The sequence below is a fragment of the Macaca nemestrina genome, chromosome 2, assembly GCF_043159975.1.
Source record: "Macaca nemestrina isolate mMacNem1 chromosome 2, mMacNem.hap1, whole genome shotgun sequence".
In the NCBI taxonomy this organism is placed as follows: domain Eukaryota; kingdom Metazoa; phylum Chordata; class Mammalia; order Primates; family Cercopithecidae; genus Macaca; species Macaca nemestrina.
Window position 1 is genome coordinate 63,255,054 of NC_092126.1, and position 26,379 is coordinate 63,281,432.

Sequence of the window (26,379 nt, forward strand, 5' to 3'; positions counted from 1 at the left end):
ACATTGAAGGGGCATAGCTGAATATAAAGGGGAGAAAAATCATAATTCACGGTGTGAGATTCCTAAGTAGCAGGAGATAGGATTCAAGACAGTAAGACTGCCTTGGTTATGAGGAAAGCTTCTCTAATGGAACAGTGAGGAGTGAAGGAGTGATATCTAAATGGGTTTCTAAGCTGGAAGTGAACTAATGGAGTTCCTTTCATATAGTTTCTCTTTGCCACTGCCCCATATTGAAATAGGAAAGGTCATCTACTAAGAGTGAGAGGGAAGCAAGGAGTTACAGGCTTGAAAAAACTGACGTCTAAATAGTTGAAGAAAGTTTGAATTTGGAGGTAATGAGTTTAGAGATACCAAGTCTAAATTTGTGTGTGCTCCATCAAATGCTCTGATGCAGTACCAAAGCAGCAGTTTGCCTAATGTATCATGTACATCTATCATTGCTTTTATCATGCTTTCATTTACCATTTATCTATCACTGCTTTTTATTTGCCTGTTTATGACTGTGTCTCTCCCAGTAAACTAAATTGAGAGCGCTTGCTACATTTAATTGGTTTGGTATCCCTAGCTCCTGGTTTACTGCCTAACCCAATGTAGGTTCTCAGATATTTGACAAAGGTAGAAATGAATAAAGCTTCTGCCTTTACTTGCAACAAACTTTAAAGGGAATTTCCCCTGGATGCTGTAAATGAGTGCTTATTATCTACCTATAATTATTGTGTATGCTTTACATGAATTAACTCACTTAAGCCATACGAGTAGGTACTATTACTATTTTCCATTTTTTCAGACGAAGAAACTGAAGCACATAGGGATAAAATAATTTCACATACATAAAAAACCAAAGCATTCTAATAATTTCATACTATAGCTGACTGCCCAAAACAGCAATCACTTAACTTTGTGGTTTGGATATTTTCTTTGTAAAAAATCTTATTATAATAGTTATTTCAATAAATCACCCATACAGTATTTCCAAAAAATAAACTGTATCAATAGTGTTAGACGATATTAGGTTACCTCTGCTTCATAGTATATAAAACTGGTATTTGAAAACCACGAGGATCCATTTCAACATCCTTATGGATGTCAGATATCCAGACCAGATGCTGGGTAAAATATCAAAAGTGAGGAAAAGGAAATAAGGAAATGGGCATTCATCTGGCAAGCTATGAAGTACCTTCCCTTTCTATTGAAGGCTTTCTAAAACTCAGATGCAATGAGACAAATTTAAAAACTGTACATTGAAGGCTTTTAGAGGTAGTCACTACAATCAGTTCATCTGAGAAGTTGCACCATTATCACAAGCGTTTATTGAGTACCCATAGAACTCATGGTACCTTCACGGTGTTTACAGAACTTTGTTTATATGCCGACCTTGCCCTTAAGGAGCTTACAATCTAGTGGAAAGAAAGACGGAGTAACTCAGATGTGATAGAGCAATGAGTGAACAGATACTACAGACTGAAAAATTACCATAAATATAAAACACATACTGAAAAATGAGGGTTAATGGGGATGGCAAGGATGATAGGTAGTCCTGGATATACTCCTGACTTCTTGAAGGAGATAAGTATCTAGAATATTCAAGGACGTAAAGTGCAGTTGAGAAAGCCAGGATGCAAACAAACACTTCCTAACTGCTGCCTCTTTTCTTGCTCCCTGCAGTTGAGAACTGCAGAAGAAAACGGGGATAGAAACTTTTTAGTATTCTTTTAGCACTTCTCATTCTGAGTTAGACTGGAACAAAGTCACCATTTAGGTAACTTAGTTATCCTAGATCATCCTAAACTGGTTAAAAGGAAAAAGATTTTAAAAACTAGCTTGTCTATATGAATTCTATGTACATATATAATTTAACCTTAACTAAAAGGTTAGGATGACTAGGACTGCCACTATGCTGAAGACCACTGAACTGAATATAATACTGACATGGCAGAAGTGCCAGTTTTATCAGTGATACACGTTGTGTACTGCATTGGGGGCTTACTAGATGTGTGGCAGAATATACCCATTTATGAAGGCAGCACATCAGCAAGTAAAAACCTAAGTGGAGGTAGGAAATACCTAGAACACACGATGTTTTATGCAGCTGAACAGGACAACCCTGAAAAGACAAGAAATACGGTAATACCATAGTGACTAAGGTTGTCTTGACTCCCCCCCAACCACAATTATGAATCAAAACATGGAATCTTTTTTTTTTTTTTTAAAGGTAAATACCCTCTTTAGCTGAGTCCAAGACTTTGGATATTACATTACTGTACCTAAAAAGGGTAAAATGGTGGCGAGGCATGGTGGCTCATGCCTGCAATCCCAGCACTTTGGGAAGCCAAGGCGGGTGGATCATCTGAGGTCAGGAGATGAGACCAGCCTGGCCAACGTGGTGAAACCCCGTCTCTACTAAAAATACAAAAATTAGCTGGACGTGGTGGCGCACGCTTGTGGTCCCAGCTACCCAGGAGGCTGAAGCAGGAGAATCGCTTGAACGTAGGAGGTGGAGGTTGCAGTGAGCCAAGATGGCACCACTGCATTCCAGCCTCGGCAACAAGAAAGAGTAAAATGGTAACTATGCACAAAGGATGGGGGAAAGGTGGCTCACAGGGCTCAAATATCAGAGAATGGAGAGGACAGGACAATGAGGGAATTATCTGGAAGGTAGGTAACTGGATTGAGAACCACAAAAAGTATGTAGATTTAAGCAGATTACAAGACATTTTAAACAGCTGTTTCAAAGTAAGAGTAAAAACAGGCTGGAGAAAATCTTGGTAAAATTAGAGTAACATAGTCTAGGATAGCAATCCATCAGTTATAGAGATCACAGGTAAGATATAGTCAGGGAAATCAGGATTCATGCTTGAAGAGTAATAGAAAAACCTAAGTGAAACAGGTTATTAAAATTTTCTTTATAAAGGATAAAACTGGAAGAGCTGATAGTCTGGAAAGGTGAAGTAATCTGGAGTAGGCAGCATACTTAGAGCTACAAAAGGTATGACATTTGTGGAGAAGGCAAAAATTGGGGCAGAAAATATAAATGACAAGTGAATACTGCAGTCCTCTGGTGGGAGGTAGATCAGAAAGAATCTGTAGGACCATTTACTGTTCTTCACAGTCAGCTGCTCTTACACCCAGAGCAGTAGCTGTCAATTTTATTGAAAACACACTTGACTTGGACATCCTGAGTCAAACTGCCATCACCTAAAGGGCCTGGATTTAGAAGGAATTTTCAAGATTATTGGAACTTCCGGGTTAAGTATTTAGGGAAAAAAATGTTAAAACTACCTTTCTTATACATGATTGGTGTGCTTAGTTTTTATCAATTTGACACTACAGTCCAGATTTGCTTCTGATCACATTGGAATATAGGTTTTACCAATGTTCATTATTTTTCAACTTCCTTTATTAAGACTGGTCGGGCACAGTGGCTCACGCCTGTAATCCTAGCACTTTGGGAAGCCGAGGTGGATAGATATTTGTGGTCAGGAGTTTGAGACCGGTCTGGCCAAAATGGTGAAACCCCGTTTCTACTAAAAATACAAAAATTAGCCAGGTGTGGTAGCGTACTCCTGTAATCCCAGCTACTCAGGAGGCTGAGGCAGAATTGCTTGAACCCTGGAGGCAGAGGTTGCAGTGGCCTGAGATTGCGCCACTACACTCCAGCCTGGACCACAAAGTGAGACTCTGTCTCAAAAAAACAAACGAAAGACTGCACTAACGCCATCAACGTGCATATTGATTTGAAGGCATCTTGCAGCAATTTTTAAAAGTTACTGTACATATATATTTAAAAGCATACACTTTATTAGTGTGCTTATTAAGACGTTTAGGGAAAACTTCTTTAAGTGTTCAAAATGTCAAGTTTGTTAGGCATCAATTTGTTAAGTGTTTGGGAGTATTGCATTGGATGTCTGGGCAAAATTTTTTCCCCCCATAATATTAAATTATTGGCTGACAGTTAATGAATTTTGCCAATGAGTACAATAATCAAGAAGTTACGAAAATGGTAAGATACTCAGCTATCTTGGCCTTCAAAACAGTCTATGGTGGATTCTAACTGAAATTTTATATATAAATGGTAAATAATCCACCAAACCCAAGGAGTTAACAATTAAAGTTGGCCTATTTATAGTTCACTTTAATAGCTACAATGGAAGATTCAATTTTGGAAACCCAAAAAGGTCAACTAATTTCAAAACTTCGGCAAGCTTCTATAACAATGTTACCCATTCCTTAGTAAACAAAAAAAGATCCAAAAAGCTATATTCACATTTTTTGCATTGGTTCACAAATTTAAATGAATTTAAATTACTTTTAGAATAGTAATTAGAAGCACTGGGCAGTATGGGAGTTGAGATGTGGGCCTTATTTGGCCCTTAGTAGCTGTGTGAGCTTGGGCAAATCACCTCAACAACTCTATCATCTAAAGGGGAGGGTTGGGACAGACTGTAATTCATGGACTCTTATGAATCCCCTAAAACTGTATGAAAAACTACCGTGTATATACACTTTTTGGGGAAGCTGGTCCAGTTTTCATTAGGTTCTCAGAGGCAACCTTGATCCCCAAATAAGCTTGCTATATTAATCTTGCTATGATAACTACATAAGGTTATCACTTCTAAATTGTTCCAGTTCTAAATAGTTATTTCCTTGTCATAGGAAGAACTCTAAGATGGCTCCCAAGATTCGCTGGTATACATACTCCACATAATCCCCTCCCTTGACTGTGAACAGGATCTTTGAATATGATGGATATCACCCCTGTGATTGGACTACAATGCAGGGCAAAGGTGAAGGGATTTTGCAGGTGTAATGAAGGTACTTCATCAGTTTGGCTTTGGGTTAATCAAAAGGGAGATCATCCTGGTGGGTAGGTGGCCTGATCTAATCAGGTGAGACCTTTAAAAGAGCGCTTAAGGCCCTCCCTGAGATCAGAGGTTCTCTTGCTGGCCTTGAAGAAGTTGCCACGATTTCTTCAGTTGCTAGGCAATGGATTTTGCCATATGTGCATAGAAGAGCACCCCCTAGCTTCAGATAAGACTGCAGCTCTGGCTGACACCTTTATTGCAGCATTGTGAGATCCTGAGCAGAAAACCATAACTAAACTCTTGATCCACAGGAATTGTGAAATAACGTGTTGTGTTTTAAGACACTAAGTTTATGGTAATTATACAAAAATTACACAGCAATTATTCTCTAAAGCCAAAATTTAGCTTTATCTTTGTAACTTTTTCCTTGACGAAACTGAGGCAATGGAGAATCCAAAAAGGGTGCCCCATAAATTAATGTTACAATAAACCCGGTCATTTTACAGTGCAGTTATACCTTTAAAGAAACAAACAACTCCTCACCCTATAAAGTGCTGCTGAGGTGAGCCTAAATGATACACTCCCTTTCCCCCAAATTATTCCAGATCCATTTTTAATGATTAATAGATAGCTCTAATTATAGAAATGCTCCAGGTTTGGTCCAGAGCAATGTGGAAAGTATTATTTCCACCATAACACACAATTACCAAAGTCTTTGAAAATTACAAAGGAAATATATTCAAAGATAGATTTTAGACTAGGGTGTCTCACACACCCGTAATATTTCTTATTTTTATAGCACTTGAGGTGGTCTCAATGCTCAAAAAGACAGTTTCAGACATGAAATGTTAAGAACATTTAGCTTATTAGGCATATTATTCTATGCCCCTATCCCCATCAGAAATAAGCCTGTGTTAAAAATGATCAATTTCCTATATCATTGGAGAATTAAAAAAAAGTGTTTAACTCAGGTAACCGTGGTGAACTGTCAACTGTACTGAAACAATTTCAGAGACAGAAAAGCCCTTCCTAGAATTTCTACTAGAAAATCAATGTTCTATATGAGGCTATAGATGGAAATAAAATATTTAAACGATAAGGTAGTCCTTATACCCAGAGATATTAATATCACCCTTACCTATTTTCCGTATCACTATTCTATACAATAATTTGTATATAAAATTTGTATACAAGCTTACTGGCTTACTTTGAATCCAATATTTTTTACTAAAAAACACAAATTATGTAAAGTATTGCTGTGTTCACCTTCCAATTACTGAAACCTTCTGTACTATGCTTTGTATACAATCCATCGTTTGGAGCTGTATGTTGAAGATACAGCAATACTCAAAATACAGTTCAAGTTGTCTCGGTCTGTTTTACTGTAGAACGAACGAAAGTTAAAACCTTGGTTTGGATGGGGAGAAAACAGAAGCACAGATGGTGTCAACTGGACAAATTCAATGGGCTAAAATATTACTATGTCCATACGGAAATGACAGAACCGAAGAAATTTCTTGTTATGCTGGTTCTAGGTAAAAAGACAAGAAGCTAATGTAAGCCATTGAATTATACTCTAACTTTACAAAAAAAAAAAAAAAAAAAAAAAAAAAAAATCCACACATCACACACACACGCCCCATGTAAAACATTGCTTTAAGTTTTAATGTTTATTTCCCCAAGACAGCCTAGCCTGCACTCTACTTGGATAAATTTTACAAGCTAGTTTTCTGCTGCTTCTAGTTTTAAACTTTAACCATGTTTCTGATGACAAGGAATGCTGCAAAAATACTCTAGTTCAACAAAGAGTTATGATCACAAAATAATTTTTATCCATTCTACAGTGTTTCAGAATTACCAGTTGATTTTTAAACACAAAGTAGATATAGATGCTAATGGTGGCTAATCTGGTATGTTTCTTATAGCAAACTGTTGTTCATGCAACACTTGTGCTCAAAGGGGAAGGCACAGGATTTCCTACAATGAGCCACCTTATAAAGAGTTCTTTTTGTACAAATTAATTTATGTCACATTTAATTTAGTGTGCATAACCTCAAAACTGAGGTATTATTCCAATTTATAAAAACCACTTGCATAACTTTTATGCAAGTTTTAAAAATACAAAGTTTTCTCCCTAAAGTGGCTCAAAATAGATTGTTCATGGCTGCCTACATCTAAGATAAAAAGATTCTAAAACAATTGAACAGATTAGGCATATTATTAAAGGTGTTCAAACCATTACTTGATTTGTACATCTACTCAAACCTCTTCATCGGTCTTTATTCAGCAGTACATATGCACCAAATTCCATTTTAGAAGTTTCCATATCATTTTCATAGAAAACAAGGTTTGAAAACAAGTAACATTTAAACACAGCACGGTATTCTACCACAACTGAAACTTTTTTCTTCTTCTTCTTTACAGGACTCAACAAAATCTAAAAATGAACTATGCTGTAGATTTACCTCATGCAAAGATCTTTATGTTATCTCTGAAAATGAAAAGGATGGCCTTTTAAGCACATTTTACTGTTTTATACTATTATGGCAACTTGTGTACTGCAACACAGTCTATTTTGAGGGAAATTTATGATTTTTTTTCATGCAAAAATCTACACAAATTAGTTTTGATGATATGGAAAGCTTTTCATAGCATCAAACATTCATCTGGTGCAAATGCACAGGGAAACCTTCCTGAAAAGTTTTCTGACTTGAGAAGCAACTAAAAAAAAGGCATACTAGGTAAAGTAAATAAAGACTTAAAAAAAAAAAAAAAAGAAAAAAAAAAAAAAGAGTGGGGTGGGGGGAAGGAGGTGGGAAAGGGGGAAAGAGAAAACACAGGCTGCAGAGTAAACCAATGTCTGCTGCTAAACCAGTCTTTGTTTTCATGTCCAGTGTACATTAACACTTATGATCTCATTTTGATGATTTACTAGGTTTGTTATCAGCCCCCTGAAGGTGAATCAAGCTTGCATGCGTTCACATACAGCACCACAACCACGCTCTCGTACACAGTCACTCCAGGACTAGGAGTCTGCTTCATGAGTGAAGAGCCCTAGATTTCAAAGATGAACCTGGCTCTCCATCACTGAGCCAGACATTCATTCAACATTGTCCATTCACACACTGCTTCATAGCAAGGCCTGGGCTCATTTTCCTTTGACTTATATGGGCAGCCTATTCTCTTTTATGTTTACAAGGCTTGAAGATGACAGTACTGCACTTTCCCCTCAATTGATATAGAGTAAGTCAATGTTCTTTCTCAGGCACTGACGATCTGTGACCTGTAGCCCTTTTTACTTTGAACAACCTAAATAAGCGTTCATGTAAAGTTTTCATTACATTTTGCCACTCATTCTCACTCGCACCCACTCGCCATCTTGACCTCATTTGGGCATTTTCTGTGATTCCAAATGAAATCTTCACATTTTCTTTCCCGATTTAATGCAGCAGCAGATCCCATGAGCCAAGCTTGATGGATCAAACCTTTTTATATATATGTATATATATATATATATATATATATCTCAGTGCTGCATTGTACCTAACTTCCACAACATCTTTCTAAAACTGGAACCCTTCTGTTGGTACATTGGCAGATGAATTGAAACCAAATGTTCCGCCTTGAATCGCCTCTGGAACAAGGCTAGGGTCTTCATCAATCTAGGTGAAAAAAAGGAAAATAATGTGATAATTAGTTTAAAAAATATATAAATAGTATTATAGTACTAATTCCCTTACCCTTAAAAAAAAGTCTGGAAAGATGATGAATGCCAACGCTGTCTTACCATCCTTTAGAAAACTGAAACACTTTATAAAAGGTTTTTTTTTTTTTTTTTTTTTTAAATGGGGTCTTACTCTGTCACCCAGGCTGGAGATCAGTGGCACAAACATGGCTCATTGCAGCCTCAACCTCTTGGGCTCAAGTGATCCTCCCACCTCAGCCTCCCAAATAGCTGCGACTACAGGTATGCACCACCATGTCTGGATAATTTTTGTATTTTTTGTAGAGATGGAGTTTCACCATATTGCCCAGGCTGGTCTCAAACTCCTAAGCTCAAGCAATCTGCCTGCCTTGGCCTCCCAAAGTGTTGAGATTACAGGTGTGAGCCACTGTGCCTACTCAAGGCTTTTTCTCAAGGGATGCCAAAATGAGAAAAAACTTAGAATATGTAAGACGGGCATTTTCCAAAAGAATGAAGGAACAGTAATGATGGCCGTAAGTCTCAAATAGAGGATGCAAAATTTGGTACTCGATTTCCCTTAAACCTGGGCAAGTATAGCTGGGCACGGTGGCTCACGCCTGTAATCCCAGCACTGTGGGAGGCCAAAGCGGGTGGATCACCTGAGGTCAGGAGTTCAAGACCAACCTGGACAATGTGGCAAAATCCCATCTCTACTAAAAATACAAAAATTAGCTGGGCGTGGTGGTATGCGCCTATAATCCCAGCTACTTGGGAGGTTGAGGCAGGAGAATTGCTTGAACCTGGGAGGCAGAGGTTGCAGTGAGCCAAGATTGTGCCACTGTACTCCAGCCTGAGTGACAGAGTAAGACTCCGTTTCAAAAAAAAAAAAAAAAAACCAAAAAAACCACAAAAGCCTGGGCAAGTACATAAAGACAATGACATTAAAAATGAAAATTAATGCCACCACTTTTGGAAAGTAAGTGAATCTTTGGTATATATCTTTCAATAGCAACTGGAGACAAATGGTATTTGGGCTTAAAATAGTAAAATACAGATTGAGTATCCCTAATCTGAAAGTCCAAAACAAAAAATACTCCAAAATCTGAAACTTTCTGGGCACCAATATGATGTTCAAAGGAAATGCTCATTGGAACATTTTGAATTTCATATGCTTAAGTGGTAGAAATAATTTAAATATTCTAAAATTCAAAAAAATCCCAAATCCAAAACTGTTCTGGTCCCATGCATTTCAGATAAGGGATACTCAACCTATAACAGTTCTGCTAATAATGGTTATTCTTATTATATACATTATTCTACATGCTTTACACCTAAAAGTTCCTTTTTGAAATTCCACAATATTACAAACCTGCAGTGTACTTCCTATAACTATGTATATCATCTGAATTATTCTTTTCACAATCTAAGACAAGAACGAAAACTACATGTTGAGGTATTAGAAATTATAAGGCTATTACAATTAGTCACCATATTGCAAATTATGATTTTCAAAAATCCAACTTTAAGACATACGATCAAAGTTACCCTTAAAAGAATATGCCAGGCTGGGCGTGGTGGCTCATGCCTATAATCCCAGCACTTTGGGAGGCCAAGATGGGAGGATTATTTGAGTCCAGGAGTTCAAGATCAGCCAGGGCAACATAGACAGATCTTGTCTCTACAAAAGACTTAAAAAGTTATCTGGGCATAGTGGCAGGAACTTGTAATCCCAGCAATTTGGGAGGCTGAGGTGGTAGGATCACCTGAGCCAGGGAGGGGGAGGTTGCAGTGGGCTGTGACTGTGCCAATGCACTCCAGCCTGGACCTCATCTTAAAACAAAACAAAACCTTTTCTGAATTTTATTTCTGGTTTAACTGGCCTTATATTCTAAATAGGACTAAGCTTAGACAACTATAAGTAAATAGTCTATAATTTTCTTTTCTAATATTGTCCTTGTCAAGTTAATGTCCAAACTATACATGCTTAACAACATGTTTAATAACATTCTATTCTTTTTGATAATATGGAAAGGCATACAGTAAAATACTTATACTTTGAAAAGTTGAGAAATCATTCAAGAAATCCTCTGGTGGCTGCATTGAATCACTATAAAATTTTCTAAGGAGCAACTGGTTTTAGATTTACTTTTCCAAAGAGGAAATACTAAAAATAAGTTAATACTTTAATTTCCACTACTATTACTAACAATCTGAAGATATTTTTGTATACTATACCTTACATTATACAGTGCCTTACATTTTTATTTCCATCTTTTTATTTTCATATTTGTTTTTGGTCATGAAATAAAAGTAACAGTGACCATCCATTCAAGTGTGGATTAACTACTGTCATAAAGAACTTATTATAGGATATACTAGTATCACTGTTTTGTTTATAAATATGGTATGCTATTAACAATTTTAAAAAATGAGAACTATAAAGACACCAAGTGAAAATAAAGTCTGACTCATCTAGTTTGGTCAAAAAAGTCCTTATCTTCTTGCCATTAGAGCTAATATGCCCCGAAGGGATCTTAAAATATTGAAATATTTATGTTTTCAAAGCTGGTGACATTACTGTCATACATCTATTTTAATTCCATTCCAAAAAAATACATACATGTACATCCCCCTAGCTTACTATATATATATAAAACTTCATCCAGATCTATGTTTATATATAAAACTAAGAAAACTACAAAATTATTAAATACATCATCTGAAGAGAAGAACTGATCAATGATCTCATAGGCCAATTTGTAGATGTCTTCATTTTCATGATTTTGAAGTTGTTCAATTTTCTCCAGTCCTGCAAGAAATTTTGTAATGTGAAACAACAGTAATATTTAAAGAGCGGTGACAAGTTAGAATAATCTTTGGAACACATAACCCAATTTCTGAATTGCAAATTTTTTGAATTACAATTTTTTGGAATTTAAAGGTGAATCTTAAATATAAAAAATCTTTATGCACAAAGATATAGCATATTTATCTTAAAATTAACAACCTGAGTATCTAACTGCTTGTAAATGTATAAGTAATGAGACATCTGCCTATTCATCAGAATACATAACCAATCTTTATAAACAGTAATAACATGTAAAATTCCATTTGTTTAAGTAAAAAGCAGAATCTTCCTACTTTCCAGCACCTGCCAAGTTTTTCTACTGAGCATGTATGAAAAAAAAAATTAAAAATACTGGTGATTAATAAATATGATGCTTAAGATACCTGTTAAGTTTACTGGAAAATGATGAAGATCTAACACAGTATTTCAGGGGAAAAGATAATTTTCCCTGTAAACATTAATGAGAATTATAGGCAGAAACACTAAAAAGTACATACTTAACTTGCTGATATGCAAATTGGATCCTGTTTTACTTTAGAGGAAAAATAATTTTAAAGTCTTTGAAAAAAGTGAAATTGCCCCTTCATGAGTGTTCTTCCTCTATCCATTTCTTAAACGGAGGAAGTTATCTTAGCCTCATTTCTCACCTACACACTCATTGTGGTGATCTTCCCATTAAAAAATTTGGTTACTACATACAGGCTGAGGACTTGCAAATCTATAGCTTCATTTATTTTCTGAGCTTCACATGCATAAAATTAAAATGCTTGTGTAATTCTACCAGGAAATTTCATAGCTACCTAAAACTCAAACTGTCCAAAACACAATTTGTTATTTGCCTTCCTCATTTAAACAGTTCATCGTACAGTTGTATTCTTACTTGGTGATAATCAACAATAGCTTGAAATCTAAGAGAAAGCCCAAGTTCCCCTTTCCCTCAATATCTCACAATCAAACCTCAAAAACTTGAAAGTCCATCCACTGGACTTTAAATCTCCTCATCTCCCCTTTGTCTCTATTACTACGACTGCCTTCATTTATTATGGCTTGGCCACTATATACTTACTTTTTTTTTTTTTTTTTTTTTTTAAAGACAGAGTCTCACTCTGTCGCCCAGGCTGGAGTACAGTGGCGTGATCTCGGGGCTCGTTGCAGCCTCTGCCTCCTGGGTTCAAACGATTCTCGTGCCTCAGCCTCCGGAGCAGCTAGGATTACGGGTGTGTGTCACCACGCCCGGCTAATTTTTTATATTTTTAGTAGACACGAGGTTTCATCATGCTGACCAGGCTGTTCTTGAGCTTCTGGCCTCAGGTGATCTGCCTGCCTCGGCCTCCCAAAGTGCTGGGATTACAGGTGTGAGCCACTGCGCCTGGCCATAAATACTTTCTTAACTGGTCTCTTCCTGCCTCCTGTCTTCATTTCATTTCAAGCCGTCATTCCAAAGGCTTCATTTCCCAGATATCCATGTTCCATCTGAACATATCCATCCCCTAGATCAATCAGCAATGGCCTGTCACCTCCTGTGGCACACTGGGGATTCCTGGGTCTTACCTCCAATGAGGTAGGCAATGTCCAAGAACTCATATTTTTATTTGAATGTATAAAGATATTTTAGTAATTAAAATGTTTACAAGTTAAAAAAAAGTAGTAAAAATAATTAAGTATTCCTATTGTTATTTTTTGTTACTTAATCCTTAATTAGTTCTGTAACACTATTCCCCATCTCTTGTTCCTAACTTGATAGTCACAGATTTTTTTAATGTTGTTGTTCTATCAGTCACTTTAGTAATTTTAAGTATATCTTTTCTTATTACATTAATTTTGAAGCCTCTCAACATTCCCACTTAGTTGAAGTTATGGGTTCTCCTACTTTTGCAGTTACCTCTCTTTTCATTAACTTTTCACCCTTCTGTCAGAAATACCTTTACTTTTGTGCTTATCCAGATAGATAACATTTACATTGTGTTACACAGCCACATTTGAAACTTTTATGTTCTGTCTGTATATTAACTCTAAGACTTGAAAGCTAATAAGTATTGTTTACATTCCAGGAGGCTCTGGTACATGGCCATGTTTGGAAACTACTGCCCTAAAGAATAAAGCATCTGCTGTGCCATAAAGCTTCAGACTTCACAGGAGGCCGGGCGCAGTGGCTCAAGCCTGTAATCTCAGCACTCTGGGAGGCCAAGGCCAGTGGATCACCTGAGGTCAGGAGTTCAAGAGCAGCCTGACCAACATGGTGAAACCCCGTCTCTACCAAAAATGCAAAAAATTAGCTGGGCGTGGTGGCAGGCACCTGTAATACCAGCTATTCAGGAGGCTGAGGCAGAAGAATTGTTTGAACTTGGGAGGCGGAGGTTGCAGTGAGCCAAGATCGTGCCACCGCACTCCAGCCTGGGAACAGAGCAACACTCTGTCTCCAAAAAAAAAAGCCTTCACAGGACGCTGGTTACTTCTCCAGCTTTGTCTCTTGGTGGTTTCTACCCCATACTGTGTGATTCAGCAACACTGAACTACTTATAATTTGCTGAATGCTATTTCTCACCTCAGACTTTGCTCATGGTGTTATCTCTGCCTGGAACACCTTTCATCCCTTTTTACTTTATTAATCCTTATTCATCTCTCAAAATCCAGCTCAGGTGCACTTCCTGCTTCTTCCAGAATGGATTAGGCATCCCATTTTGTTGTACATTTCTATTAGGGTAATTAGCACATTACATCAGTTCATATTTATCAAGACTAGACTACATGCCTTGAGGTCAAGGACTGTGTCTTGTTTACCACTGTCTTCCCAATAACTTATCACAGTGCCTGTTCAATATATGGCAGCAATTCAGTTACCTAAGCATATGTAAGAGGCTGAGCAGGATTGTACATATAGAATGTAATACTGACTTTATTCTGTTACTTCAATATCTAAGACAGAAAAACATAGATGTGCTCTATTAGTCGGCAAATAAAGGTAGTTACAAAGAGAACTTTAAGAAGTGGAATAAGAGCTTATAATAAACTTACCTCCACATTCTTCTATAAGATTGCCTATGGTTTCTGCCTCATCTTCAGCCATTTTTAATATATTACTTAGTCCATCGAGTACTACTTGCACAACTTGTGCATCTTTTACAGTCAGCAAGTTGCAAAAAGGTGGGATAACATTTTGCTGGATAAGGTAAGCCACCTGAAGAAAAAAAACAACATAAAATAATGCAATATAGGTAAACTTTGTGTGCCATGTTATCTCACTGGAATAATTCTGATTTTGAAATTTTGAGTATAGAAATATGACCTCATCTCTCTCATGTTAAGTGTGTCTACATTATTAATCTAACCTTTTTTTTTTAAATTTAGTTTCCTTTTTCCTGAACTTAGAAAAAAACAACATAAAGTTAAAATAAAGGAATCACTCAACTTCATATTAAACATTTCTTTGCCATAAGAAATATTTCCCTCAAAGATTTTTTTCCCTTTAAGAGTAAGAAATTATGAAATCAGTTAAGGAGGCTGTTAATGGAGGCTGTATGCTATTTTTATTTAATTAAATTAATTAATTTAATATATAGAGATGGTGTCTCACTATGTTACCCAGGATTTCTTTCTTTCTTTATTTAATATACAGAGATGGGGTCTCACTATGTTGCCCAGGCTGGTCTTGAACTCCGGAACTCAAGAGATCCTCCTGCCTCGGCCTCACAAAATGCTAGGATTACATGCACGAGCCACTGCATCCAGCCTGGATACTAGTTTCAAAAAACTACAACGGTTCAATGTGACAGCATCCAGTGGCTCTCATGTGCCTGGCTACCTCTCAATTCACTATTCTATTGATTTCATATTTTCCAATGATTTCAATATTTCATTAGTTATAATCTCCATGCATTATATTAGTATTTCTGTTCTGCTCTGTATTTATGTGAATTCACTGATAACCACCAGTCCACAGCTTTTTTGTTACAGTTATCAATTTACTGCTATTCAACTCTAAATTTGTTTTTACCTACTCTGAAACAGATCTCACCTCTTTAAAACTGCTTTTCCTTTGCCAGTTGGCACAATGTTAAGCTTTGTCACCTGCATGACCTGAGAGTGGGTGCCTCCTTTCCTAGACATCTTATATTCCTCACCCTAGTTCCTAAGTCCTAGCCATCTGGTTGAGTTTTTAATTCCTTGTTTGGTTTGCTGCTGAATTTGTTATTGTTGCTGTCTTTTTACTTTTTGTTGTTGTTGTTCATTTGTTAGGAGAATCTGTGATGCAGTTTCTTTCTTCCATATTAAGTTAAGAAGTCTGTTCATTTCTAATACTGTTAAAAAAAAACAAAAAATTCCTGACTATAGGGGCCTCAATTTTACCACAGATTAAAAAATTCTTGTAGGTCAACAAATTGGGAAAAAGAACACTTCTATGAAGTATGACTAAAGGAAGTCAAGGTGATACTTCTATGTGAAAAAGAAAGTTATATACCTGTTATATAAAAGTTAGTACCTGTTATCTTGCTATTATTTTATTTTTTTAATAGAGATGTGGTCTCACTGTGATGCCCAGGCCAGTCACAAACTCCTGGCCTCGGGTGATCCTCCAGCCTTGGCCTACCAGCGTGTTGCTATTATTTTAAATTATAACTTATTCAAATCTAAATCAAAATTACCTGTACTTTTATTTTACCAGTTTTGAGAAATAAATTTTAAAAAGCTCAACTTACTTGATCTTTCCTTCCACTAATTGTTAAGTTACTTATGGCCCAAGCAGCTTCTTTTTGAGTGCCAAAATCCCCCTGTAAAAAGGCAAAGCAAAAGGCTATAAAAATGGCCACATAAACTGGAAAAAATGTTTGCTGTGATGATTTTTCAACTGCTTATTTCCCAAGGTCTCCTTTTAGTCTTTCTGTATACATCATTTTTTCTTAAGACAGGTCTTTGAACTATACCCAATCTACCCTAAATACATGGAGACACTTTTCTGTGAACTCTCCTGGATACAAACTGAGTTGGTATTATTATTTAATAATATCAGATTAAATGAAGTTGGTGATAAAATGAAATAAAAATAGTAAAGAAAAAAATTTAAAAATCTACAATATCACTAGAGTCACGTAAACTAACATATTCTTTTACACACAAAGCTTTTACACACAAAAATGATACCCACCATTAATGAAACTATGATCAAGATGTTATACATTGCCTTTCAAATATGAAATGAAGAAATATTTAAAAGTCATTAAAAAATTCATATATATAAACTTCATAATCTCATTTTTGAGAATTCACCAAGAAAATAATATAAAGCAGAGTAATCCTTTCTATATATGGTTATCGCAGCACCGTAATAGCTAGAAAGTAAAAACAACTAAAATTCTCAATAAGCATAATTGTCTTATTATGGTAAATCTACTGAATAAGCAACTATTAAATATTAAGACAACTGGCAACCTGAAAAAATGCTTATGATGTATTAAAAAACCATATAAGTAAAAGAAATGCAAATTAAAATATCCATATCTCCTTTCATATTTATCAGAATAAGAAAATCTAAATATTTGTGTGTGAGGCTGGTAGGAGTATAAAATGGCATAATTCTTGTAGAGGGGAATTAGCCCTATAATAGCAAAATTTACATATATGTTTTTCTGTAGATCCAGTAATCCCAAATATAATTGGGCAAAAACATTAAAAAAAACTTACAAGCTATTCTATTTTTTTTTTTTTTTTTTTGAGAGGATCTCGCTGTTGCCTAGGCTGGAATGCAGTGGCGCAATCTCAGCTCACTGTAACCTCCACCTCCTGGGTTCAAGTGATTCTTCCACCTCAGTCTGCTGAGTAGCTGGAATTACAGGCATGTGCCACCACGCCTGGCTAGTTTTTGTATTTTTTGGTAGAGACGAGATTTCCCCATGTTGGCCAGGCTGGTCTTGAACCCCTGACCTCAACTGATCTGCCCGCCTCAGTCTCCCAAGTGCTGGGATTACAGGTGTGAGCCACTGCACCCAGCCACAAGCTATTCTTTTATTTATTTATTTATTTATTTATTTATTTATTTATTTATTTATTGAGACAGGTCTCGCCCCGACGCCTAGGCTGGAGTGCAGTGGCGCAATCTTGCTCACTGCAAGCTCTGCCTCCTGGGTTCATGCCATTCTCCTGCCTCAGCCTCCTGAGTAGCTGGGACTACAGGCGCCCACCACCACACCCGGCTAATTTTTTGTATTTTTAGTACAGATAGGGTTTCGCCATGTTAGCCAGGATGGTCTCGATCTCCTGACCTCGTGATCTGTCCGCCTTGGCCTCCCAAAGTGTTGGGATTACAGGTATGAGCCACCGCACCCGGCAGCTATTCTTTAAAGTTCTGTTTAACAACAAACACTGGAGACATCTCATATATCATCAATAATAGATTGACTTAATACATTATAGTGCATCCGTACAATGCAGTACTATGTAGCTATGAAAGGAGTAAGAAAAACAAGGAATAAGAAAAAAAAAAACAAACAAGGAATAAAGAAGCCCTCTATATAGTGCTATGGAAGTGACATTGTTTCTAAGTACATTACTCAAGAAATACATTCTAAAGGAAACCAATGTCAAAGAAATCTTAAAAGTACATTCAGTAGTCATGCTGTCAGGGGCAATATGGCTTTGTTTTTTTAAATATATATATATCAAAATATATATTTGCATCTCTTTTGTCTCATGCTGAAAATTAGGATAGTTTTTTTTTGGTGTCTGGGATATATGTCAATGTATATTGACATATATCCACAGATCTATACATACCAATATATAAGAAAAATAATTATGTTAATGTTTTTAGGAAGATTTTCAGCATAAAAGAGATGTAAATATAAAATCACAGGAATAAAAATTAAAAACTGTTATGTTAAATATCCAATAATATTTAATAGCTTCCTTTCATTCATGATTCATTTTTTATGAACTCTCATGTTCCTGAACTCATCTTTCACTTTCTACAACAATGCCTATCATTTACTTGGTTTACTCAGACCTAGAAAAAATGACAACACTGTAACAATGATCATCTTTATGGACGAAATATGATCCTTAAACACCATTCTCTACAAAACAAGATCAAGATATCATAGAAAAATAGTTAATTCCAGTTCTAGATCAGAAAACATGTAAGATAGGCTGGGAATCATATCATATCCAAAAGGTGTAGCTCTCAAAAACTAGTGATAACATAAAAGACACAGGTCACCAATTCTAAGAGGTTCCTGTTGGTCAGGAACAAACAGAGTGTCAAAAAGAGTAAACTAAAATGGATTATAACTTGCAAAATATATTTTAAAAATTCATAATTTCCAAATGACACTAAAAAAATCTACTCTGGTCTGCTTTCAAGGTTATTAGGAAATGTGTCATTCTAAAAAATGACTGATAAGGACAAAGAATCAAACATTTATCTTGCCTATCCTAAATGAACTATATTTCAAAGTATTAATAAACAACAGCTGAGAAAGAAATGCTCTTGGCCGGGCGTGGATGGCTCACACCTGTAATCCCACCACTCTGGAAGGCTGAGGTGGGTGGATCACTTGAGGTCAGGAGTTGGAAACCAGCCTGGCCAACATGGTGAAACCTTGTCTCTACTAAAAATACAAAAATTAGCTGGGTGTGGTGGCGTGTGCCTGTAGTCCCAGCTACTTGGGAGGCTGACGCACAAGAATCACCTAAACCTGGGAGGTGGAGATTGCCAGTGAGCCAAGATCGTGTCGCTGCACTCCAGCTTGGGTGACAGCAAGACCGTCTAAAAAAAACAAACAAAAAAAAAAACCAAAAAACAAGACAAGTTCTTTACTAAAGAATTATGGCCAATACACAAAAAATGACAGAATTAGAAAGTCACCATTTTGCAACTCCTAGTAAAACATCATTCCCTAACAATGATCACCAATGGCTACCTAAAAACCATAGGTGAAAGATTAATGGATAACTTTATAACCATCAGCTGGAATAGGCTGTAACACCTGAGGTCAGTCGTCAATCTTAATATCACTACATGTAAGACAGATTGTGTCTCCTTATGTGAATCATTAGGAAATAAGAGTTATGCATGACATATTCTTGCCTAAAAAACTGAACTCGATTTACAGGAAACAAAAACAGATTTATCTTCTCTTTAATTACAGATCAGTGTTCAGAAACCTCATGCTGTGATTGTTTCTTCTACTTTGTGTGTGTGTGTGCTTTTTTTTTTTTTTGAGACACGGTCTTGCTCTGTCACTCAGGCTGGAATGCAGTGGCATGACTGTGGCTCACCACAGCCTCAACCTCCCGGATTCAAATGATCCTCCCACCGTAGCCTCCTGAGTAGCTGGAACCGCAGGTGCATGCTACCACACCTGGTTAATGTCTTTTTTTAAAAAAACTTTTTGTAGAGATGGAGTCCCCCTATGTTGCCCAGGCTGGTCTTGAACTCCTGGGCTCAAGTGATCCTCCTGCTTTGGCCTCCCAGACTGCTGGGATTATAGGCGAGAGCCACTGCACCCACCCTCATGCTGTAATTGCGATAAGCTGTTTCTCCCAAATGCTAATATAAGCATGAGAGATGATAGGAAATATATGGCATACAATAGCATACTTATTTCCTATCTGATTTTGGACAATTTATTTGTCTATACCAGGGTTTCTTCATCTATCAAGTGGGGATAATCCCTAATCTTATAGGCTTAATCTCATTAAATGAGGTAATGCATGTAAAGTGCTTAGAATACTATGTAAGCATTTATTATCAACAGTAACAATATGAAATTTTAGTATGGCCTACGATAATGGCAATTTTGGTAAAAGAATGATACAGAGAAAGGGCTAGGATTTGCCCCCAACCCCCCAAAAAGTTTCTTGTATATAAAAACTGCTAGGTTCAAAAGTTGTAATGTTAATATTACTTTACTGTATTCATGCCACTGTATAGCTTCTAATTAAACAGAAAAGTATAAATTCACATAATGTCTTAGATTTAAATCCCCTTCCCCTTACATCAGATACATGATACATACAACATGATTTTCTTACCTTATCCAAAAGGTGTATTATCATTGGTACAAGATTGGCATCAATTACTGCCTGTACCTGCTGCTGATTTCCTGCAGTGATGTTGGAGAGGAACCACACTGCTTCCTGTAAAACAAGAGCATTTGAATATTTCTCATTAAAAAATAAAATGTGCATATGAACTAAGAAAAAAAAAGCATTCACTACACTGTCCCAATGATTTTATTGTGAAATGAGCTCCATAATAAAAATATCAGGAATCTCAATTCCTTTACACCCCCTTTCCATATTTTCTTTGGACAAATAGCTAATGGACCTAATTCAAATCACAATGAACTAATTTCAAGAATTCTGAAGAATTCTTGAAAACAATGCTCCCAAATAGTGTGACTCAAAAGAAGCTTGGCTGAAGAAATTTGAGTGAGCAAATATGAAATAATGAATGAGCAAATATGAGTGAGTATAATACAAATCCTAAAACAGCTGTAAATAAGATTCAGTGCCCTTCCCTCACATAATGTGCTTTATTCTCCATTCTATTCTGATGAAGAATGTTAGCTGAAGTAGATAAATATCAATTATCCACAATAATGGAGACATAAAAAACAAAATAGTACATTGTTTTAGTATACTTATTTGTAATAGTCATTCACTGCATCATTTCTCTCAAGGAAAAGTAGAACCAGATGTTTGATTGCTTTATTGGTCTATCTTAATAATCTTTTTATGTTACCCTTTACATCACAGTTGGTGCTACTTCTGACAAGATAATGGTGGCCTTAAGCGTTATAATCACAGATAACTAGTAAGTTTTACTCTAAAAAAATTAGTATTAGCTAATGTATACTAGGCTCTTTTGGATCAGATCACAGGACCATTTTAATGAACCTGTTAGAGATTTTAGGGTGCCGGGCTAGTTAGGTGAGCTGTTCTTGGGTTATAATCACTGGCAATGTTGTAATCAACAACCCATGTTATTTCTACAACGGCCTCAGATGCACTCCAATATCAGCATCACCAGTCAGTGCCCCCTTTCCACAGCCACCACAAGCACACACGCATGCATACACACTATACGCTATTAAGTACCTATAAAACACTAAACTTATAAGAATTACGTAACATACATATTAAAAATTTCCAGTCATACAACATTCAACACCCAATTATCTCTCTTTCATCATTTCCGAGAGAGCCAAAATACCACTTTTCATAATTGGTCTTATATATCAAAAAATAATTTATTAATGTTTGTTATAGAATAAAATTTTTATTTTCTCTTGATGTCTAAATGACAGCTTGTATTAAGAATCAATATTACAGACATTTCTAAGACTCTAATTTTACAAATAGAAACTGCTGACATTTTAAGTGCAATTTATTAAGTAGTATTTAATAGTACTTACTTTATTAATTTTCTCTTTGGGATGTGTCAGGAGTGCTGGGAAGTGTGAAAGAGCATCACAGTTCAAAACTACTTGTGTTTGCTCATCAGTTCCAGTAACAATGTTGCCCACAGCTCTAAGTGCAGCAGTCTGAAATGCACAATGAGATGATGTTCTATGTGAAATACTTTTTTTTTTTTTTTTTTTTTTGAGACAAGGTCTTGCTCTGTCCCCAGGGTGGAGTGCAGTGGTGCGATCTCAGCTCACTGTAACCTCTGCCTCTCAGGCTCAAGCGATCCTCCCACTCTAGCCTCCAGAGTAGCTGGGACTACAGCAGTGCATGACCCTGCCTGGCTAATTTTTGTATTTTTTGTAGACACAGAGTTTCACCATGTTGCCCAGGCTGGTCTCGAAGTCCTAGGCTCAAGGGATCTGCCTGCCTCAGCCTCCGAAAGTGCTGGGATTATAGGCATGGGCTATTGTGCCCAGCTGAAACACTCAAGGTGGCTTGTTAGGCACCTTATAAAAGATAAATGTATCCATTCACTCATTATTTCTTCCAACAAACTTATTTTTTTTTGAGACGGAGTCTCACTCTGTCGCCCAGGCTGGAGTGCAGTGGCTCGATCTTGGCTCACTGAAACCTCTACTTCCCAGGTTCAAGCGATTCTCCTGACTCAGCCTGCCAAGCAGCTGGGATTATAGGCACATGCCACCACACCTGGCTAATTTTGTAATTTATTTTTAGGAGAGATGGGGGTTTGCCACGTTGGCCAGGCTGGTCTCGAACTCCAGACTTTGGGTGATCCGCCTGCTTTGGCCTCCCAAAGTACTGGGATCACAGGCCTGAGCCACTGCGCCCTGCTCCAACAAACCTATTGTTTTTGAGCACTTACTGTCAGGCACTGATGGAGCAACAGAGATGTGAAGATAGATACATGTTCCAGCTCTTACAGAGCTTATATTATTGTAAGAGAGGAGTCAATAAACAATTAAGAAGGATAATTTTAGACAGTGCCATAAAAAAAGAAGACAGAACTTTAGATTTAGTGTTGAAAAAATAAAAACAGCTAGGTGTAGTGGCTCACGCCTGTAATTACAGCACTTTGGAAGGCTGAGGTGGGTGGAATACTTAAGCCCAGGAGTTTGACACCAGGCTAAGCAACATGACAAAACCCTGTCTCTACAAAAAATTAGCTGGGTGTGGTGGCACGAGCCTGTAGTCCCAGCTACTGGGGAGACTGAGGTGGGAGGACTGCTTGAGCCTGGGAGGTCCAGGCTGAAGTGAGCTGTGATCACACCACTGTACTCCAGCCTGGAGAACAGAGTAAGACCCTGTCAAAAACAAAAAGACAAAAAACATAGTGCTTTTCTGAAGGAAAGCAGACACCTGCTTAATATGAGATTTCACTATGGTATGAATTTGAATTATCGATTATTTTTCTGTGGTTGCATGAGGTCATTTCCCGTTAAGTAAAGCTTTTTACTCTAATTTTCCTTTCTACATGACAAATGATCCAAGTTTTTGAAAAAATTGAGATATAATTCATGTAACATAAAATTTACCCTTTCAAAGTGTACAATTCAGTAGTTAATATATTCAGAGTTGTGTAACTATTACAAGTATCTAATTCCAGAACACTTTTTGATCACCCCCAAAAGAACACCTGTATCCATTAGTAGTCACTCCCACACTGCCTTCATCCCTAGGTCCCTGGAAGACACTATGCCTGTCTTTAAGATTTTGGCTATCTTGGGCACTTCATATTAACAAAATCAAAACGTATTTGGCCTTTTGTGTCTAGCTTCTTTCATTTCACATAATGTTGTAAAAGGTCATGTTACAGCATGCATCAGTACTTTGTTCCTTTTCACGACCAAATAATATTTCACTGTGTGAATGTATCATATTTTATTTAACCATTCATTGGCTGACAGACATTTGAATTTTTTTCATTTTTTAGCTATTATAAATAACACTGCTGTGAATGCTTGTGTACAAATTTTTGTGTGGATATGCATTTTCATTTCTCTTGGGTATCTACCTAAGAGTAATTAATAGTCAGTTCATATTGTAACCTTATGTTTAACTTTTTCAGGCACTGCCAAAACTATATTCCAAAGCAGCTGTACCATTTTATATTCTCAACAGCAGTATATACAAATTCTAGTTTCTTACACCCTCACCAAAAGTTTGTTATTGTCTTCCTAACTATAGCTTACATCCTGGTAGGTGTGAAGTAGTATCTCACTGTGGCTTTAATTTGTATTTCCTTAATGACTAATGATGTTGAGCTTCTTTTCATGTGCTTACTGACCATTTGTTATATCTTCTTTAGAAGCCTGTTTACTCAAATATTTTGCCCAGTTAAAAACTGAGTTGTCTATTTTTGAGTAGTAACAGTTCTTAATATATTAAATATTTTAGATGTAAATCCCTTTGCCAATACATAATTTTCTAATACCTATTCTCTTCCATTCTATGTGTTGTCTTCTCACTTTCTTGATGGTGTTCTTCGAAGCACACACACGTTTTTAAGTTTTGTGAAGCCTGACTTATCAATTCTTTTTCTTTGGTTGCTTGTGGTGTCGTATCTTAGAAGACACTGTCTCATCTACGGTCACAAAAATTTATGCCTGTATTTTTCTTCTAAGAGGTTTACATTTTCAGATTTTATGTTCAGGTGTTTGATCTATTCTGAGTTTTTGCATATAGTATGAAGTAGGGGTCCAACTTCATTATTTTACTTGTCGATATCCGGTCATTCTTGCCCATTTGTTGAAAAGGTTATTCTTTCCCCAATGAATTGGCTTGGTATCCTTACTGAAAATCAACCAGCCGGGCAAGGTGGCTCACGCCTGTACTCCCAGCACTTTGGGAGGCCGAGGTGGGTAGATCACCTGAGTCAGGAGTTCGAGACCAGCCTGGCCAACACGATGAAACCCCGTCTCTACTAAAAATACAAAAAATCAGCCGGGTGTGGTGGCAGGCACCTGTAATCCCAGTTACTTGGGAGGCTGAGGCAGGAGAATTGCTTGAACCTGGGAGGCGGAGGCTGTAATGAGCCGAGATCGTGCCATTGCACTCCAGCCTGGGCAACAGAGCAAGACTCTGTCTCACACACACACAAAAAAGTAAATCAACTAATCATAAAATGTATATTTCTGAACTCTTGATTCTATCTCATTGATCTGCATATCTATATTTATGCCAGTATCACAAAATTTTATTTACTGTAGCTTTGTAGTGTTTTGAAAATGAGAAGTCCTCAAACTTTGTTCTTCTTCAAGATCATTTGGCTATTTCTAGGACCCTTATATTTCCATACGGATTTTAAGATCCCCCTTTGTAAAATTCTGTCAAAAACCAAAAGCACATGGGATTTTAAGAGGGATTGCGTTTAATCTGTAGACAAACTTGGGAAGCATGGTCATCCTAATAATATCAGACAATCCATGAACATGAATGTCTTTCCATTTATTTAGGTCTTCTTTAATGTCTTCCAAAAATGTTTTGTAGTAATCCAGCTTCTTTAACAAATAAATGGAAAAGAGGAAAGATAAAAGAAAGGAAAAGAAAGTTGCACAGTAAAAGAGGCTTAAAATATATAGCCAGTAGATGCACTGTATGGTCTTTGTCTGGATACTGATTTAGTAAAATTGTGAAAAAATAATGAAGCAGTAAATAAAATCCAGATACTGACTGAATATTTAACACTAAGGTTTTAAAAAGTCTACAGGTGGTATTGTGGTTATGCTAAAAAATAGGCTTAAATTTTAGAGCTGCAAGCTGCGTAAAATGATATCTGGAATTTGTATCAAAATAAATTTGGAGGAGTAGAGATACAGAGAAAAAAGCTACATGGGGTTCCACTACACTATTTTATTTTATGATATTATGGCATGAAAGTTAAAAAGTATAAGAAAATCTCTATAAGGTGTCAAGTAGAGTAGAGAATTTCAACTTTCCTTGAGCACTGGCTAAAGGTAAATTCCAAGCCCTATAGATTCTTAATGAAGTCCATTATGAAAACTGATGATACATTCTGGAAAAACAAAAAACAAAATACAAACCAAAATTCTGTACCAAGACATAAGTACCACACAAAATAAATACAAACTTAAGAACAAACATATGGCCAGAATATTTAAGATAAGTCATAAATACCCTTAAATGACAAATTCTTTTCTTTTTTTTTTTTTTTTGAGATGGAGTCTTGCTCGGTTGCCAGGCAGGAGTGTAGTGGTGTGATCTCAGCTCACTACAACCTCTGCCTCCTGGTTTCAAGCAATTCCCCTGCCTCAGCCCCGTGAGTAGCTAGGTCTACACGCGCATGCCACCATGCTGGCTAATTTTGTTGGTGGTGGTGGTGGTGTATTTTAGTAGAGACAGGGTTTCACCATGTTGGCCAGGATGGTCTCAATCTCCTGACCTTGTAATCTGCCCACCTCGGCCTCCCAAAGTGCTGGGATTTCAGGCAAGAGCCACCATGTCGGGCCAAATTATTATATTAATTCTTTCTGTATTTAGCTAAGTGTTCTTTCTTTAAAGTGCTTTAATTTTAAGGTACTGGGTCTCTATCTATGTATCAGTATCGCCTGAAGAGCATTTTAAAGTTCAAGTTTCTAAGAAATATTTTCTGAAACAGAATC

At 36.7% G+C, this 26,379-nt stretch overlaps 1 protein-coding gene and 1 non-coding gene across 3 annotated transcripts in view; both read right to left on the reverse strand.

The window, feature by feature from the left end:
• Positions 1 to 3,878: 3,878 nt before the first annotated feature.
• The window catches only part of LOC105488527 (karyopherin subunit alpha 4), a 67,287-nt gene continuing 44,786 nt past the window's right edge, over positions 3,879 to 26,379 (reverse strand). The window contains exons 12-18 of one of the 2 annotated variants that reach the window (XM_071091187.1): positions 21,748 to 21,876; positions 20,363 to 20,467; positions 16,033 to 16,104; positions 14,351 to 14,513; positions 11,202 to 11,296; positions 8,346 to 8,464; positions 3,879 to 6,333 (exon numbers count right to left, since the gene is read on the reverse strand). In XM_071091187.1, coding sequence (XP_070947288.1) covers positions 8,366 to 8,464; positions 11,202 to 11,296; positions 14,351 to 14,513; positions 16,033 to 16,104; positions 20,363 to 20,467; positions 21,748 to 21,876 — 663 coding nt within the window. In that variant the 3' untranslated portion in view covers positions 3,879 to 6,333; positions 8,346 to 8,365. Of the gene's footprint in view, positions 6,334 to 7,710; positions 8,465 to 11,201; positions 11,297 to 14,350; positions 14,514 to 16,032; positions 16,105 to 20,362; positions 20,468 to 21,747; positions 21,877 to 26,379 lie in introns of those variants that run through there. The other variant, XM_011752703.3, reaches the window with a different exon arrangement.
• On the reverse strand, positions 21,198 to 21,530 carry LOC112427842 (small Cajal body-specific RNA 7). Its single transcript, XR_003019593.2, has one exon. It is a non-coding gene; the product is annotated as a small Cajal body-specific RNA 7 (non-coding RNA).